This window comes from Chanodichthys erythropterus, chromosome 11 (assembly GCF_024489055.1).
Source record: "Chanodichthys erythropterus isolate Z2021 chromosome 11, ASM2448905v1, whole genome shotgun sequence".
In the NCBI taxonomy this organism is placed as follows: Eukaryota; Metazoa; Chordata; class Actinopteri; order Cypriniformes; family Xenocyprididae; genus Chanodichthys; species Chanodichthys erythropterus.
Genome location: NC_090231.1, coordinates 26410831 through 26428194, shown reverse-complemented (window position 1 = coordinate 26428194; position 17364 = coordinate 26410831). Strand labels below are relative to the sequence as shown.

Below are 17364 nucleotides of genomic sequence, written 5' to 3'. Positions count from 1 at the left end.
CGTCACTTCCTGTTACCCAAACAGCTGAAGGAGATTGCTCAGTAAAAAAAAAAAAAACTCAGTAAGTGTGATGTGTCAGGTAGTAGCCTAATGGTTTTGTAATATACTAAGAAGCAAAAGACGTTCTTGAGGGAAACGTATTCATTTTCATATCTCATTTTCATAATCCATTCATAAAAATATATCTAATTGTAAAACTAATATATAGCTATGCTCCTGAGACAGAAGTGGTGTGAAAGTGCAGCTTCCACATTCAAAGGTGGAGGAAGGGTGAGGTCAGGAGAGGTTTGACCGGTTACTGGCCTAGACAGTCACCATAACTCAGTCTTTAATGATCTATAGTTTCTAGAACAGATCCAAATGAGCTTTAGTAATGAACATGCAAATTATTTAGTTACTACAATGCATAAGCCCTCATTCAGATGCAATTTATAGGCACTGACAAAAGCAGGCACATATGTTTATTTTTTTCCTTTAGCATTCAACCAAATGATTACATCTTTGGATTCAGATGTTGCCTTTCCCCCTCCTGCTGCCTGTGAAGGTACAGGCTTCTTGGCTGGAGGTTAAAGATTATTCATGAGATGGTGACTACCATGGGAATCATGTGGAAGGACTTTTAATGTTTTCCACTCCGATAACGATAGCCAGACCCTTTTAAGTAAACACATTTATTGCATAATTCTCCATATTTCATATTTTTTTTAGGGAAAGAATGTGCCAAAAAGACTGGAATCTTAAACTTGTTGATCCAAATATTTTGGCAAGGAGCACATATGAGATGGAGGAGAATTGCTCTTGTCCGTATCCGTGTTAAACCCCATGTTGAGATTACACATGTTAGAACTGGTTAAAGGAATAGCCCACCCAAAAAAAAAAAAAAAAAAAAAAAATCTGAAAGTCTGTTCTGGCCTTCTTTCTTTTTTTCTGTAGAACAACAACAGAAGATATTTTGAAGTATGTGCGAAACCAAACAGTTTCGGTTCCCATTGACTTTATTATTATTTTTAGTCTATACATTGGAAGTCAGACTCGGAACCAAAACTATTTGGTAATCAGCATTCTTCAACATTACTTGTTTCACCTTAAACAGAAGAAAGAAAGTCATACAGGTTTGGAACAACATGAGGGAAGTAAAAGATGACAGAATTTTCTTTTTTTATTTTTTGGGGTGGACTACCCCTTTAAGAGAGCATGATGCTGTTTCATCCAGAAGTCAAAAGCAGTAAATAGTCAGAAGAATGTGGAAGACTAAAATATCTTGTAAGTCTGCTCCATTTGTTTCTTTTAATTTTTTATTTTTTTTAATACTGGGAGATAACTATGTTTTATTTATTCAAAAGTTTGACTTATTAAACTGGTATTAAGTGTGTGTGTGGTGGCGTGTTACAGACTGCAGGACAGTATAAAGTATTCATAATGGGCTGTGATGGAATTTAGTGGAACACATTTTCTCTGAGAACTAGTGACAGTGTTATGTAAAACGTGTTCTTGCTATAGAGTTTAAGCTCTATTGCATGCGATTATCTAAGACGCATGTGCTGTATGTCTTAGTATTGGCCAGCAGAGGGTGCAATTTTTCATTCAGTTTGCATTTAATAACGCTATCACATAGTGCACTATTAAACTATGCACAGTGAGAAAATACCAATATGTGCCATTTCCCAATACCAATGATTTAATTAGACTTTTAATCTTGTAATAACAGAGGTCATGGTTTATAAATGCTGCTTGTATCAAAACTGATACTACAGAACTTGTTTCTAGTTGTTTGAAAAAACCTCCACAGGGAGGCACCCTTGGTCTTCTAATGACCGTTCATCTTTATATGCGGTTGTTACTTGTTTTGGATACATTATAGTCAAATATTAAATTAAATATTAAATATAGTCAAATATTAAATATAGATCAAATATTTCCAGCATTTAATAATAAGTTAAAGATAGTATAGACCGAGATCTTGCATGGCAATATTCCTAAAAAAGCAATTCGGAATTAGGTTAATCGTGTTACTGTCAATTCCTTCAAATTTACTGTGGCTAGCCGTATTTTCATTTTTTGGGCAAACTGTAAAACGGACAACAGGTTAATATTTAATCAATCTAGGTTATATATTATTTATATTTATATAATTAATGCATATTTCAGATTTTCGGCAAATAATCTTATGTAGTGTCAGATTTATTTTTTCAAGGCAAGTTCTGCATTTACATGCTGTGCAATGACAAAGTGAATTACTCATCTTTATATGGAATTACTTTATACATTTTAAAAAAGTTTTTACGACTTTAATCGTTTCTTTAACACGATGGATGACAATCTACATTAGAATCTTTTCCTGGAGGGAAGAAGAAAAAACAAAAACCTTTAAACATTATTGTTCTTAATGAATTCTCTGAAATGAAATCTTTAAGCTTTCACATTCTGGTGTGAAATGACTTGACCCTAAGTGCAATAATAACATGTCTAAAAGCTATATAAAATACCTTTGGTATATCTTTGCACGTGGATGTGATTGATGGCCAGAGGCATTAAGTTTGCGAGCTATAATCCATTATAAGGTAATAGGCCCAAATAAATCTCCCCATAATTAAGGCCAATCCTTCATAGCTATAGGACAAGTTGGTTTTTTAAGACCCAATTACCCCCGTCTGAGATTGCTGCTAAAATGCTGGAGATTTGGTCAGAAAAGGAGGAGTCTAGAGCCTTATTCCAATGAGGAGGGTGAGACTGAGGCTGGGAGAATATATGGATATGATCCAAGGAGGAATAAAAAGTTCCCCCTGCTCTCCGGCCATCACTTGCTCTCATAGCAGGGCCCTATTAGATTTATGTCAAACGCACACACCCTTAATTTATGTCATGCGGATAATGCATCCGTGGTCTCGACTAGCCTTCTTTCTTGTCCCATCACTGGATGTTTCTTTAATTATATGTCAAAGGCCATAAAACTCAAAATGAAATTCTACATCCCAGTTTTTCCTAAATATTATGTTTTAACAAAAGATGCTAACATCTCCAGTGCAAATAAAAACTCAAAACATATTTAATCATTGCCACACTCTCTGATACATAGATTGAACACCTGTCTTTGTCATTCAAAAAATCATTCAGGGCACATACACTTAAAGTCGGTAAACATATATCTTTACAAACAACTTTGCTTGTCCTTGCTCATCATCAACATCAAATCAATCTCTACACAACAGTGTTTGTAAACGATCAGATATTACTCATTTATAGGTGCTGGGGAACAACTTATTACTGACAAGGTGAAGAGAGAATTTAAAAGTCTTGTACAAATGCTGCATGAACATTAAAAGATGTAGACATATACATATTCACATATCCATCATCAGCTCTCCACAAACCAACACACAGCCATGCTGAACCCAGTAACTAGCAGCAAAAAAGCAATCAGAGGATGCTGACAGCACATACTTCAATCCTCTTCAGGGCTTCAATTGTTCTTTGCTACAGCAGAAGTTGAAGTAGTGTCCAGTACACAGGCTTAGGCAGGTCATAGTTTTCCTTCATTCATCAATTTGTCTGAGTTAAAAAACTCCCCTTGAACCACTAATCTAAAACGTGCATGTCCTCAAAATTTGTTTTAATTTTATGTCAGCATCATTATCTATTGCTATGATACCAAGGCCCAATGTGTGGAATACATAATTACACAATTGGTGTTTATTAAAAGCAATGGACGCATATAGTAAATCTTGAGGCCTGAAATGCAACTACCCAAACTGAATATTTTTTTCCAAGTAAAGGTAAACCTGAATCAGCCAATTTGAAGTCATCATTACTACATGATTAAAACAAGATACCTACACACCTGTGCTACTGTTCTGCCACCCCTGTTAACCTCACACACCCTGCCATACTGCCTGACTCTAATCTATTAAATTCATTTGTTAGTGGCACATTAGCCAAAAAATCATTTTTAGCTTGGAAAAATTAATAGTTCAAGAGTTTTCAGCGAATGCTACACTATTAGCACGCCCTGTATCAAGGCATGCACATTTGTATAGCTGAAGTATTGTGACCTTAAACCAAACCAAATCTTTAGTATCCCTACTGTACTAAGAAGTTTTAGGCATGCTGTTACATTGGAGAAGCGTATGTTTTAGCTTGTTCGTGAGTCAGCGAGGCTAAAGCATGCATCTTTATTGGTAGACACTCAATACTCAAGAGCAGTTAAAACTGTAAAATGGCATCGTCTTAAAACATCCACTTTGATGTCAGCAATGCAAAACCAAGGAAAATCTACAAGTAAATTTTGTGTTGCCATTTTATTCCCTCAGTATCTCCAACATTCAGATATTCCTGTTCACTGTTAATGCTTTTGATCAATGGATGCCCTCCCTGATGCTGCACTGAAATTATAAATGCTTTATATACAAGTTTACTCTTTTTGAAGTAAAAATAAAACGGAGCATATATTTGTCCGTGCCACTGTCCTTCTGCATTTGTTTGTTTTTTATGTCCAAACACCTGCTAATCACTGTACATCCACAGCAGACACACTGTCTGTTCATTCTGATCATTTTCTATCTGGTCACCATAACAAAAGGCGCAGGTTCTTGTCTGGGTTTCAAGGCCATCGAGAGGTTGACGTATTCCTCAGCTAAGCTCAAAGCCAGCAGAGGATTCAATAGCATAGAGTAACTTGTTCCTCATTTGCTGAGAGTCACAGAACTCTGGCAGCTTGAGAAGGTTCATGCAAGTGCTAGCGGTAGGGAGACGCTCCAGGTCAGCACCTCCGTTATGGATGCAAAAGGCTGGGTACAGCTCCTAGAGACAAAGAGAAAGCAGAAAATCTCATGAACATCTAGGAAATCCAGAAGCAACACTCAACAAACACTTAAAAAAAAAAAAAAGTATCTGGAGGAGAGAAGAATAGGAGACCTAAAAACATTTTGTTTTTCAGTAAAAAACAAAATCCTATTTTAGTCAAGACTGTCAAAATAAATTTGAAGGCACAAAAACATGTCTTTCTACCAAGTTTTGTGAACTGCATGCAAAACAAAACAGCAAAATTCACAAGTTTAATGGGCCAGTTCTTTTAATGAATTATTCAAAAAGACTCAGACATCACTGGGTTGAATCAGTCTCGACAAATCCTACACTGAATTAACTCCTTGAATCAGTCAGTGGTGCGTTTCTCGTACAACGATGTAACTCGCTGCTTCACTATCATAATACGATGCATTGCTGAACAAATCAACTAGGTAGTCACAACGGTTTCCTGAAACCGTACTGTCGCAAACCTGTCGTTTAGCTATGTTGGTTAACGTCACGCAGGTGGTGGAGTATTAAAGGTGCCCTAGAACATTCTTTCACAAGATGTAATATAAGTCTAAGGTGTCCCCTGAATGTGTCTGTGAAGTTTCAGCTCAAAATACCCCATAGATTTTTTTTTTATTCATTTTTTTTAACTGCCTATTTTGGGGCATCATTAGAAATGCACAGATTCAGACTGCGGCCCCTTTAAATCTCACGCTCCCCGCCCCCGAGCTCTCGACTATAATACAGTGCATAAACAAAGTTTACACAGCTAATATAACCCTCAAATGGATTTTACACAATGTTCGTCATGCATACTGCATGCATGCATCGGATCATGTGAGTATTTATTTGGATGTTTACATTTGATTCTGAATGAGTTTGAGGCTGTGCTCCGTGGCTAGTGGCTAATGCTACACTGTTGGAGAGATTTATAAAGAATGAAGTTGTGTTTATGAATTATACAGACTGCAAGTGTTTAATAATGAAAATAGCGACGGCTCTTGTCTCCGTGAATACAGTAAGAAACGATGGTAACTTTAACCACATTAAACAGTACATTAGCAACATGCTAACGAAACATTTAGAAAGACAATTTACAAATATCACTAAAAATATCATGATATCATGGATCATGTCAGTTATTATTGCTCCATCTGTCATTTTTCGCTATTGTTCTTGCTTGCTTACCTAGTCTGATGATTCAGCTGTGCACAGATCCAGACGTTAATACTGGCTTGTCTAAAGCCTTGAACATGAGCTGGCATATGCAAATATTGGGGGCGTACATATTAATGATCCCGACTGTTACGTAACAGTTGTTGTTATGTTGAGATTCACCTGTTCTTCTAAGGTCTTTTAAACAAATTAGATTTACATAAGGAGGAGGAAACAATAGAGTTTGAGACTCACTGTATGTCATTTCCATGTACTGAACTCTTGTTATTTAACTATGCCAAGGTAAATTAAATTTTCCATTCTACGGCACCTTTAACTTCTATAGATGAATCCATTTGAGATTGAGTTAAAGCTAGATTTTTTGCTATAAATTACAGACATGGCATCTCAGGACTAATTCTCATTTTTCTCAGTTATTTTGCTTTATTTCCAGAATCAATCATAGGCTAATTTTTACATACTAGAGCATGTACGCACATGCGCACTCTTAAAAAAAGGTGCTTAAAATCTCTTGACAAACTAAAATATGTAATGACATTGTATATATTCAAAATAAAAATATACATTGTCAGCTTGCTTATTTTGTTTAAGATAACGATTTATCAAGTTCACATGTCATAAAAACAAGAAACTATGCTTCTAACCACAGCTTGAGAGCTGTTATTCCAACCACACAACTTTGCGATGCGTTTTTTTTTTACTATTTTGAACTGTACCGTTTTCGGGTTGTGATCATTAAACAAAAATTAATGAAACATTTTAAACAGGCAGCATCTGTGCAGATAAATGCAACAAACAACACAGCAACAGCTAAACATGGAACTTTTCAGATCTTTAAAAGGTTACTGAAAGAACAACAAGATAGGCCTAATGAAAATATTCTCCACATGGCTGCAAGGCTCAACCCCAAAATGAACCTGATTAAACCTACTTTAACGGGCCAATTTTTCTAACAATTAAGGTATTAAAGTATCGTTGCTTATCGAGAAAGTGTCACGATGGGAGCCATCATTTTGAAAAAAGGGTATCCATCATGTTTTTTAAATAGCCTGCCATGACAGGGCTATTTCTCCCCTAATGAATTCTGGGGTGTTTAACGGCACCTAATTAAGGCTGAGCTGGCTGAAGAGGCAGACGAGGTGGGAGGCCATCTCCCCTTGATCTGTCTCTCTTCGTCTTTTTCCTCTTACTCCTCCTTTCCATCCGTTCCTCAGAGCGTCTGCACCAAAGTCAAATTCATTAAACAGCTCCACTTTAATTTTGGCAGTAGCATGTATCTGTGGAATTGCTCAGAAGCCATGATTTTCCCCCACCCAAATTCATACAGGCTAAAGTAATCTACTTTAAACTGATGACAGATATTAAAATATGTAATAAAGTCAATGAAATGACAATTACTGTCCTTGGTTAGTCTACGTAAGGCATAAAAACACATTTAATGATTTTTTTCTGTTCTCCAGATTCTGCTGAGTGTAATAAGCAAGCACAACACACTTTGGTATCCAAGAAAAAGACTTAAGGTTAGATTCCTGGAGACTGAGACAATACTAATCCTAAACAAGAAAAAATAGTTGGTAGATGAAGTCGCCAGAATAATTTGAAAGTTCTGTATTTTATTTACTGTGTTTACTGTCAGACGCTATTCTCTCATCCTCATTTTCTGGCCTTTGACTAAACGCTAGATACAGTCAACATCAAGCAAGAGCCATTTAAAGTTCAACAGGGCATTTTATCAGTCAGATGGATTTCACACACCCAGTGGCACTTGGAAAAGTCTCAAATAACATTACAATGCTATGGGTCACAACCTCTCTAGCACAAATAGAGGCCAAGATAAGGCCTATCCTGATAGCTGTTATAATGTGAAAATGATTTGTTACAATGAGCCTGTTTGCTCGTACACCCTTGTGTAAATTAATGACGATATACTGTGACAAAACATATTTTTTTCACTTCATTATTTCTCCGTTAAGGCAGCACACCTTGCAGGGAGTAGACGTCTTTGTGGTGGGGATCCTGATAACTTTATTGAATGAAAATATAGAAATTGGGGCTAAATCATCAGCAGGTGTGAGTTGGCATGAACTTCAGCTGAACTCCATATGTGATAACACAGGTGCGAGTCATATCGACGCAGCTCAGACAAAGGGGTTGGGTTATGTCTGTACATTTCACTTTTCTAGTGAACCCATCTAAGGCCAGTTACAATCTTAAATAAACATTAACTCGTCTTTAAAGAGTTCAGACACAATCCAAAGTTAATTAAAATCATATTTTCAGAGGGTTTTGGTCAATGTCACTGACCTTGAAGCCTAAGAGCGGAGGTCGTGAGCAGCTTGTAACAAACTTGAGCAGCTTGCGTTTCTCCTCATCGCTGAAGCTCTCCACCACATCCCAGAAAATTATGATCACTGGATGATTTGCTGAATAACCACCTGAGTAGTGCAAAAAAAAAAAAAAAAAAAAAAAAGGTTAAGAATATAATGCATAAACTAAAAGTCTAAATCCTTGCATAGATAAGCCCTTCTGAATTATCAGATAATACTGCTATGAGATTTAGTGCAAAACATGGTTTAAAAAAAAAAAAATTAAACCTTTTTTTACTACATCCTGTTAAAGTAGAGGAAAAGTTGCAGCATCTGAGTTAACACTTAAAGCTGGAATACACTACACTACTTATCTGAACAGATTTTAAATTACTAATTAATAAACTACAAATTCACACTTGACCTGTGTGTGTTTTGGCTGTCCATTACTAATAAATGCAAAAAAAAAATGTAACAGCAACCTGACATCTCTGGAAGGAAAGTAAGAAAGGCTCGTAAATCAAACTAAATCTAAAATTTAAAAAAATGAAGTGAGTGATAAAACATCTGATGGGTGTGCTTGTAGTACCTGAGTAGTTAGTAAATTTCTTCAGGTCTTCCAGACAGATGGGCACATGTGCACCAGAAATCAGTACCTGAAAATAAGTTTAAAGTTTGGAGTGAAGAAAAAAAAAAAAGTTTTTTATATTATATGACCATAATATCTGTTGATTATTATTATTAATCCTTTCTGATACACAACTGATTGATTTGTGTCTAGACACATGTGCCCTTTCCCACATTTTTAGCATAAATCTAAGTATGTGTGTGTGCCTCCTAGGTAAGCTGCTACCTGAATTTCCTGCTGATCAAACATTCGCAGCCACTCCAGGTTGACCACGTTGGCCAGGCCCTGTCGAAAGGCCAGGCAGTGTGCTCGGATCTGTTTGTTCAGACGGTAATCGGCCACTAAATGGATGTAGGCTATCCTGTTGGCTGTGGTTACCGGGATGTCCTTTCCCCCTGGTTTGAGCTCAACCACCTGGAAAAAGACAAATAGGTGGAAGTGTGACAGGTACTGTCTCCCTGGGTTCATTGATTATTTAATTCCATGTTGAAAGTGAAACAGTACATCTGCAGAGGAAAATGTTGAAGGCAATTGAGGAACATAATGGAAATGAGTGCACATGGACACCATTTACCTAATGAATGGGAAAGTGATACCTTAGTTATAAGAAAAAGTGATCAAACTATCTAGTTTTGATTCATGCAAAATAAAAGTTTATCAGTAACAATTATCATCTGGTCCTAACCTAGCTAGTCGCTACTATTTGAGTAGTTGAGTTACTATTTAGGCTAAATCTACCACCGTTACCCATCCTTTCATAATTGTATTTTATTTAGATTTTTTATATTATGTAAACAGTTTGTCTACTTAATTAAATTATTTAATAATTGTTACTAATGTTTGACCTGAAAAGCAACATTTTCTGAACATCCAATACCTCTTTTCATTAACCATTGTTAAAAGAGAAAAAAAACTTAAACTTAAAACAAATGTGGAGAGCACACACAATTTCCTTCCATACACCTCAGGCTGAGCTGGTTTTCACATGTTGGAAGTGAGGAGTGGCACTACTAGATATCATGCTGGATGATTATATCTTATACTATGCTACACAGTTTTCTTCCAACAGGTATGTTTGAGCTGGTCAACAAAGAAGTTCTTTTGGAGAGATCTAGACAGAGACGTGCTTTATCTCCATCAGCCAAGACTAATAACAGTTAGATCAATCATTAACAATGCTAGAGAACAAGAGATGGAGAGAGGAGACACAAAAGACGAACAAAAGAGCACAATAGGTATAAAAAAAAAAATAAAAAAAAAATTTTTTTTTAAAAAGACACGTTGTTCACCTGTGCCTCCCCAAGATCATTGTTGACCACAGTGAAGTTAAGGCCAAGGTCTTCCACGTCACCTTCATAGCTCTTGAGGAAAAGCAGGTTTCTGTACATCTCTGGGTCAAGAGAGGCCAGATGGTGGATGTCCACCTCTGCACTGGTGCCTAAAATCTTGGACAGGAAGAAACTGGCAAAAGGCAATTCCACTAGCATGTTTTCATACAGCGCCTGAGAAACAGAAGAGAGAAATATATTATCATTATTATTATTATTATTATTAACTAAATATGACCTCCAGGACTGCTCAACACTTTGTAATGTGCAGCCAGCTAATATGAGCCAAGTAAGTGGCAAAATCATGACAATATCTTCATCCTGTGTGCTAATCTGTCCCAAATACGGACACTTTATATTGAGGAAGCTCAAACTTTAAAAACATCAACTGTATCCTTAACCTGTTGTTCCATTAGGAAGCACTAGGATGGCGAGTCATAAAAGCTAAAGTACTGCAACAGTCCTAAAAAGACCATATCTGAGGGCATTAAACTATACAGGCCTTGAATAAATGATTGCACTAAAATCCCTTCGACCACATAAGCTAAATGGATTATAAATTTCCCAAATCTCCATAATGAATGCATCTAAAACACACACGCAGGCTGTAAATCAGAGCATTTTCTAAACACGGGTTAATCGTGAAACTTCAAACATGGGACATTTTTTATGCAAAATAATCCACTTAGCAACATTCTTCCCACGAGTCCTGTTGTGGGAACATATGTGCTGCGCCCTCATGAAACCTATCAATAACGTCGCTCCCGAGAAGAAGCCGCAATAAGGATATGGAGGTACAACGCAGACTATTTTTCAAACCTTCAAGTTATTTATGGGTGTTTATTGCCAGAAATTGTGCCAAAATGACTTGGGATAAAAAGGATTAATGAATGGCCGGGCCTTTTAATATAAGTGAGTGCAGTGGCAACGCAATTAATGCAAATTGTGGCACCATCAGGAGAGTAAACGCTAACAACTTAGCAGCTGCCTTCTGTTTCTGCCAAATAAATTTGTAAATTTACAGCATTAAGAATCAATAAAAAATTTAACACACTTGCCATCAATCAGGAGTTCTGACCTTCTCTTTCCTTTCTGTTGCCCTTTGAATAGGGACAGTTAAGCACTGCTTGTTGAACTGCAGAACACGTGATATTTGCGTGTGAGAGTTCGTATTTTGAAGGCATGTGTAGAGTGTGGAAATATTTGTGTAAAATAATTCAACAGGGTAATTCTAAACAACGGTTTGGGGTAAATGGCTGTAGCTTGCCTCAATATTTAAAGGGTTAGTTCACTCAAAAATGAAAATTGTGTCATTAATTACTCACACTCATGTTGTTCCAAACCTGTAACTCCTTTATTCATCTTCAGAACACAAATTAAGATATTTTTGATGAAATCTGAGAGGTATAAGACTCGTCCATAGACAGCAATATAATCAAAACTTTCAAGGTCCAGAAAGGTACTAAAGACATTGTTAAAATCGTCCACGTGACTGCAGTGGTTCAACCTTAATTTTATGAAGCAACGAAAAACAAAACAAAAATAATGACTTATAATGACAAATAATCAATATCTTCTCTTCTGTGTCATTCTCATACGTTCTCATAAGTCTCATACACTTCATAAAATTAAGGTTGAACCACTGCAGTCACGTTTCAACAGTGTCTTCTTTAGTACCTTTCTGGACCTTGAAAGTGTTAATTATAATGCTGTCTATGCACAAGTCATGATTTCATAAAAGTATCTTAATTTGTGTACTGAAGATAAACGAAGGTCTTACAGGTGTGGAACGGCATGAGGGTGAGTAATTAATGACAGAATTTTCATTTTTGGGTGAACTAACCCTTTAAATAGAAAGCATTCTGAATATTGAAAGTATTGAAAGTATCCACTTTCAATAAATAAACAACCATTTTCTTCTATATCATGATCTATAATTCACCTAGCCCATTATGTCTATCTGATATTGACATGTAATAGCAATTCTACAAATTAAGAATGAAGATTTTACTCATCACATACACAGTCATATGCAGAATACAACTTGCAGTGAAATGTAAACCTGGTCAGCTTCTTAGACTAAAAAAATAAATAAATAAACAAAAAAACAATGAAAAAATAGAATTGTATGTTGAAAGGATCTGGGAGTACTAGACTTCTTATATGGTAGCTGAAAGTATAATCAAATTAATCAAAAGCTTAATCAAAATATTTAATGAATAAGCGAAGTGATGTTTCGTCCCTTCTAAATGACTAGGACTCCAATTCTGTGTAAATCGCTGATTAGCAGGTTCACACAAAATCTGCATTTGCAATGATGTCTAAACTCTATTAAACCTGATGACACAAATATGGGCTGCAAAACTAACAGTGTAGGGCTCAACAGTATTTTTTCCAGCTGGTCCAGTCAGCTTAGATTTCATGTATACATAAAATAAAAAAAGTTAAACAACTACTGACAAGTTTGGACAAAGCTTTTAAAGCTTTACCTGTGTTTAAAGCCATGTTAAAATCACATTTGCTCAACTCTGACAGACTGCAAGTTCTAATGATGGAGAGTGATGTTTATTGTGTGTATGTTTTTTTTTAAGGTTTTATATTTTGACCAAAGCCAGCTAAAGTGACAAATTGGCAGAATTTGGAAAAAAAAGGGGAAAATAATTGCAATGCATCACAGAAAGTGAAATCATCAGTTTTTCTTAGTTTTTGTGTGTGTCTTCGGTTGACCCTGCCACAGTTACAGTGACGCAATTATAATCTATACAGATTGTCTTTATAACAGCACTAAACAAATATCAATATCCCACTCAGTCTGCCACTACTTCACATATTTATGGAGAGAGAAGGAGGGTTAATTGAAAGTCAAATTCAAATTAATCTTGTCACCTTAATTGCTTTGCCCATTACTAAGGAGTGGGGGCAATTGAATGGAATACGATCAAGAAAGTAGGAGGGTGGGGCCAGCCATTCCTCAGGATAGGAGCTCAGTTATGTCCCTTCCATCGTACAAGGTGTGTGTGTGTGTGTTCATTATAGCTCTCTAATAAGTGGCCTGAATTGCCTCTTCACAAGTGGTGTTGATGCCTGTGACTGTAAAACAGATCAAAACTCTATTACCAGCGGCACGGATCCGGTTATTTATGGTGCTAGCTGATTTAGCGTCCATGGCCAAATGCGATGGCTACACAAACAGAGACGGGAAATCATGGACTAATGGAGTAGCCTAATTGAGCAGCGAGCTTCTTGGCATGAGGTAATTCATCTACCCTTCCCCCAGTCAATGTGCTTTGTGATAAACAATCCAGGGCATAAGCATTAATGAAACTTTAAAAACATTAGCGGCTAATAAATACCAGCTAGCGGGCATACAAAAGAGATGGCCAAAACAATAGCGTCAATAAATTGTGGCTCAAGGTGTAGCCATTATAGGAAAACACTGGGCAAAATTAGGATAATCAAAGAGTTATCAATATGGTTTTAACATTTTCCACTTATTATAAACAAAACCTATGTTCTGCTACTGTATATATACATATTCTTGCAATTCTTGGAAACAGTAAACTGTAATTTCTGTAATTTCTATATTAAAGCTCCTAAACTACTTTGAGGCCTCGTACAATTAGATAAAGTGATATAATTAGGAGCAAACTATTTAATTTGCATGCAAACATACATTTAATAAACCTCTAACAAAATGCTAGAAATGTAATTTACAAAATGATCTTATGGGATCTTAAAAATAAACCCAGCCAAAGGAAAAATTATTTGGATCAAAAGGCCACAAATAAACTTGACTTTAAACTCCAGTGACCTCGTAAATCAAATGCATAGGATCTATAATAGTAACAAAGCTACTCAGCCTGAGATCACTGATTGAACCTGACCTTTGACCTTCAGCATTGATCCAAATGACCCCATTTGTGTTTGAGAGTGTATGTGAGTGAAAGGCAAATGAGACAACTAAGAAGAAAAAAAAAAAAGTAAAAAGACAAGCCACTGCAAGTGTTATTAAATTATTAACTTGCAGTGAAATATGTTAACTAAATAATGAACAGGTGTAGCAGGTGATTAAACTGATTTCGTAAGGCTCTCTGTTATCTGTGCCATTGAAGAGATAAAGAATGTTATAGAGTAATGCAATACATCACGTGATCCTTGTGATATCTGTCTTACCTTTCCCAGTATCCTGCCAAGGAAGTAGTAATGACGGGTGAAGAATTCTCCCACAAGCATCTCTGCAGTAGGGCTTGGATAGAGAAGACCTTCATTAGTTGTCTTGAAGAAGCCTTGGTTAGGATTAAAGCCCGACTTCAATAGTTCATTTAAGAACTCTCTAAATATTCCTCCTCCATCAATGCCAGCTTCATCTAGCCCATGAGCATTGAGCAGATGAACTCTGATCCTCTTCTTGAGATCAGGTTCTGAAATTGAGATAAAACAAATGTATTTAGCATGTTCATGTTTATCTGTTAAGTTTACAGACATTTCCTTTAACTCTAAAACAAAACATAATGCAATGCATAATTCAAAATATGAGTAAAACACCTATGAAAAATCAATATGGAAAATTAATTTATATTAACAATACATTGTGCCCTATTTTACAGACTTTTAGTAATTGCATCTGTGCAGGGTGAACTATAAGAAGTACAGGGATTATATTATGAGAAAACACATTTATGAATTTATGGGACAAAATTAGACAATCAAGTTCTCATTGAGTCCTGCCATTCAATCAACAAGCAGTGAATAAAACACCAAATCCCTGCACTACATGTTCTTTTTCAATAATCGGTTCCACTTTGATGTACAGTTGGAAACACATTTGCCAAAAAAAGATTTTAAAATAAAACAAATGCTAAAATTTGACAAACATTTCTATGTCATCTATAAATGTCTGGTGATACACAACTAAAAAGACAACTTTTCTCAGGTGAGTTTTTACACTCAAGATGCCTCGCCCTAAATCGTCAAAACTGTTGTTGACAGTTGCTATAAATGTTGCTGTAAATATACTGTATCTAGCTCCTTTCGTGTCTCTTCCCAGTGTCTATGAACATCACATTCTGTGTGCTAATCGCTTTTTATTAAAAGAGCTTTCAGCATATTTGAAGAGATAGGTTTGTTTACCATTCTCAGGGGATAATTTATCATATGCATCTTCATAGATGTAGTTCCGCCGAATAGTGATGTTAACGCCATCCAAAAAAGGGCCCTCTCCTTGCACCTCCCGCTTATCAGCGTAGATCAACTTCTGGAAAATCTAAAAACAGGATGAAAGAAGTTTAGCTGATTAAAGTCATGTAATGGATCCATTTTTTTTAGCATGTGTTAATTTAGATTATCACTTTCTCACCTTTTCAAATCTAAAGCACAAAAACACATGAAAGGGTTTGTAACAAATGATGCCATCAAATAATTACAACTTTCAACCTTCTCTTTAATTCACAGATCATTGGAATTTTTAGACCAGTGCTGAGCATGAAACGGATTCCATATCCTACCAGTGATGGCTGTCTTACCTTCACTCTCTCCTCAAAGGGCACAACAAACGGTAGTTCAGTGAGGATAGCCAAATGTCTCTCCTCTGATACTGACAATGGTGGAGGCTCCAGTCCAACTGTGAGGGGGAAGACAATAAAAAAAAAAAAAAAATTAAACTTTTATTAAAGGGGGTATAAAGCCATTTTATTTATTCTGACTTATTTACACTGTTAAAGAGTTGGATTCTCATGCTAAACTAGGGATGCTCACATTGACCGTTTAACCGTTAACCGAAAGTAAGAATTTTAACCGATTTTGTTTTTTTTTTTGATGCATGGTTAAAGAAAAATATGCTATATATACATATATGCTTATTTGTTAACTCGCAGGGCGTTTCACACGTGCCAGACATATTTCGCTAAGCAACAAGCAAAATGAAGCGAGCGAAAATAAGTACTGACCATTTCGATAGAAAGGGTCGCGCCGTTGGCACGGGGGACAGTTTTGAAGACAGAAATCGACCCCCGCACTTTTGATAAGGGCTGCTTCAATCAGTCACAATATATCATCTTTTAGCTTAGGATATTTTCTTTCAAATGAGACCATTTTCACGTTTCTGTGAGCTTTCGTTCTTAAATAATCAACTGTTTTGTTGCAGATGTGAAGAAGAGGAAATGCGCTCTCGAACAGAGAAACACGCGATCTCCAAGCAATCGATCACAGCGTGCTAATGTTTTAGGACAGGTCGATGGTATATAAATCGTGCCCGAACGTTAGCTTTTGTCAATCAAGCAAAACCGTCCATTCAGAAACCGAGAAATTTGACACTTTAAGGTAAGAGGCTGATCTCTCAGATTGACGCGCGAGCTGGCTTGACAGAAGTTTTCGTGAGGATTTGTAGTTTATGGACTGTTTTGAGTTAAAAGCATTGATGGCATGTATAAAAGAGATATCTAAAAGCGAAATGAAAATTATTGCTTCGACCGGCGACACAGTGGGGAGGACGCACGAGAGGAGACCTGCGCGTTTAATTGGTATGTGTATACTGTAATACTGCATTTACAAAGCTTATCAGTGGCATGCACTTTGATAACGAAAGTGAAAGTGCCTTTTGCGGTCGCATCGCGGTGCCCCCGCGTTCCCATTTCTCTCGATGTGAACCGTGAGCTCCAGTCCATTACAATTTAGGGCCATGGTATACTTCATTTCCCGCATTCCGCTTAGTCTCGTGTGCGAGCCTTTCAAAGAAAATCCATTGCCCATGAGTGCGGAAAGATGCGTTCGGTATGCACACTTGCACCGTCCGTGGTCATAACAATAACAATGCTTGAGGTACAGTAGGCCTGCTATTTATATTTGATGGAAAAAATGTCTAAAATACCGGTTGTTTGTCATCTTAATTTGTTAAACATTTAAGTGAAAAATAATTTTAGTGTAGGCCTATTTATTTTATGCCTTTTATTTAAATTATTTTTTTCTGTTGTCAGAAACACTGCAGGTGCGTGACAATTTGATAATGTGAATCCAGGTTCTGTTGTTTATCTGTTCTATGCTGCTGTTTGCATGTTAAAATAAACCCGTGGAACACACAGACACTCGTCAATTGTATTTTTTATTTAATGTCATAGCCTATATATGTCATATTATCATC

The 17364-nt window shown here is 36.4% G+C and overlaps 1 protein-coding gene across 1 annotated transcript in view; it reads right to left on the bottom strand.

Annotated features, from left to right (window-relative positions):
- Positions 1–2768: 2768 nt before the first annotated feature.
- The window catches only part of ube3c (ubiquitin protein ligase E3C), a 34132-nt gene continuing 19536 nt past the window's right edge, over positions 2769–17364 (bottom strand). Inside the window, exons 17-24 of the mRNA XM_067402158.1 lie at positions 15752–15849; positions 15360–15492; positions 14403–14650; positions 10191–10403; positions 9127–9315; positions 8863–8929; positions 8272–8402; positions 2769–4797 (exon numbers count right to left, since the gene is read on the bottom strand). Of these exons, the coding sequence (XP_067258259.1) occupies positions 4627–4797; positions 8272–8402; positions 8863–8929; positions 9127–9315; positions 10191–10403; positions 14403–14650; positions 15360–15492; positions 15752–15849 (1250 nt within the window). The 3' untranslated portion in view covers positions 2769–4626. The remainder of the gene's footprint in view (positions 4798–8271; positions 8403–8862; positions 8930–9126; positions 9316–10190; positions 10404–14402; positions 14651–15359; positions 15493–15751; positions 15850–17364) is intronic.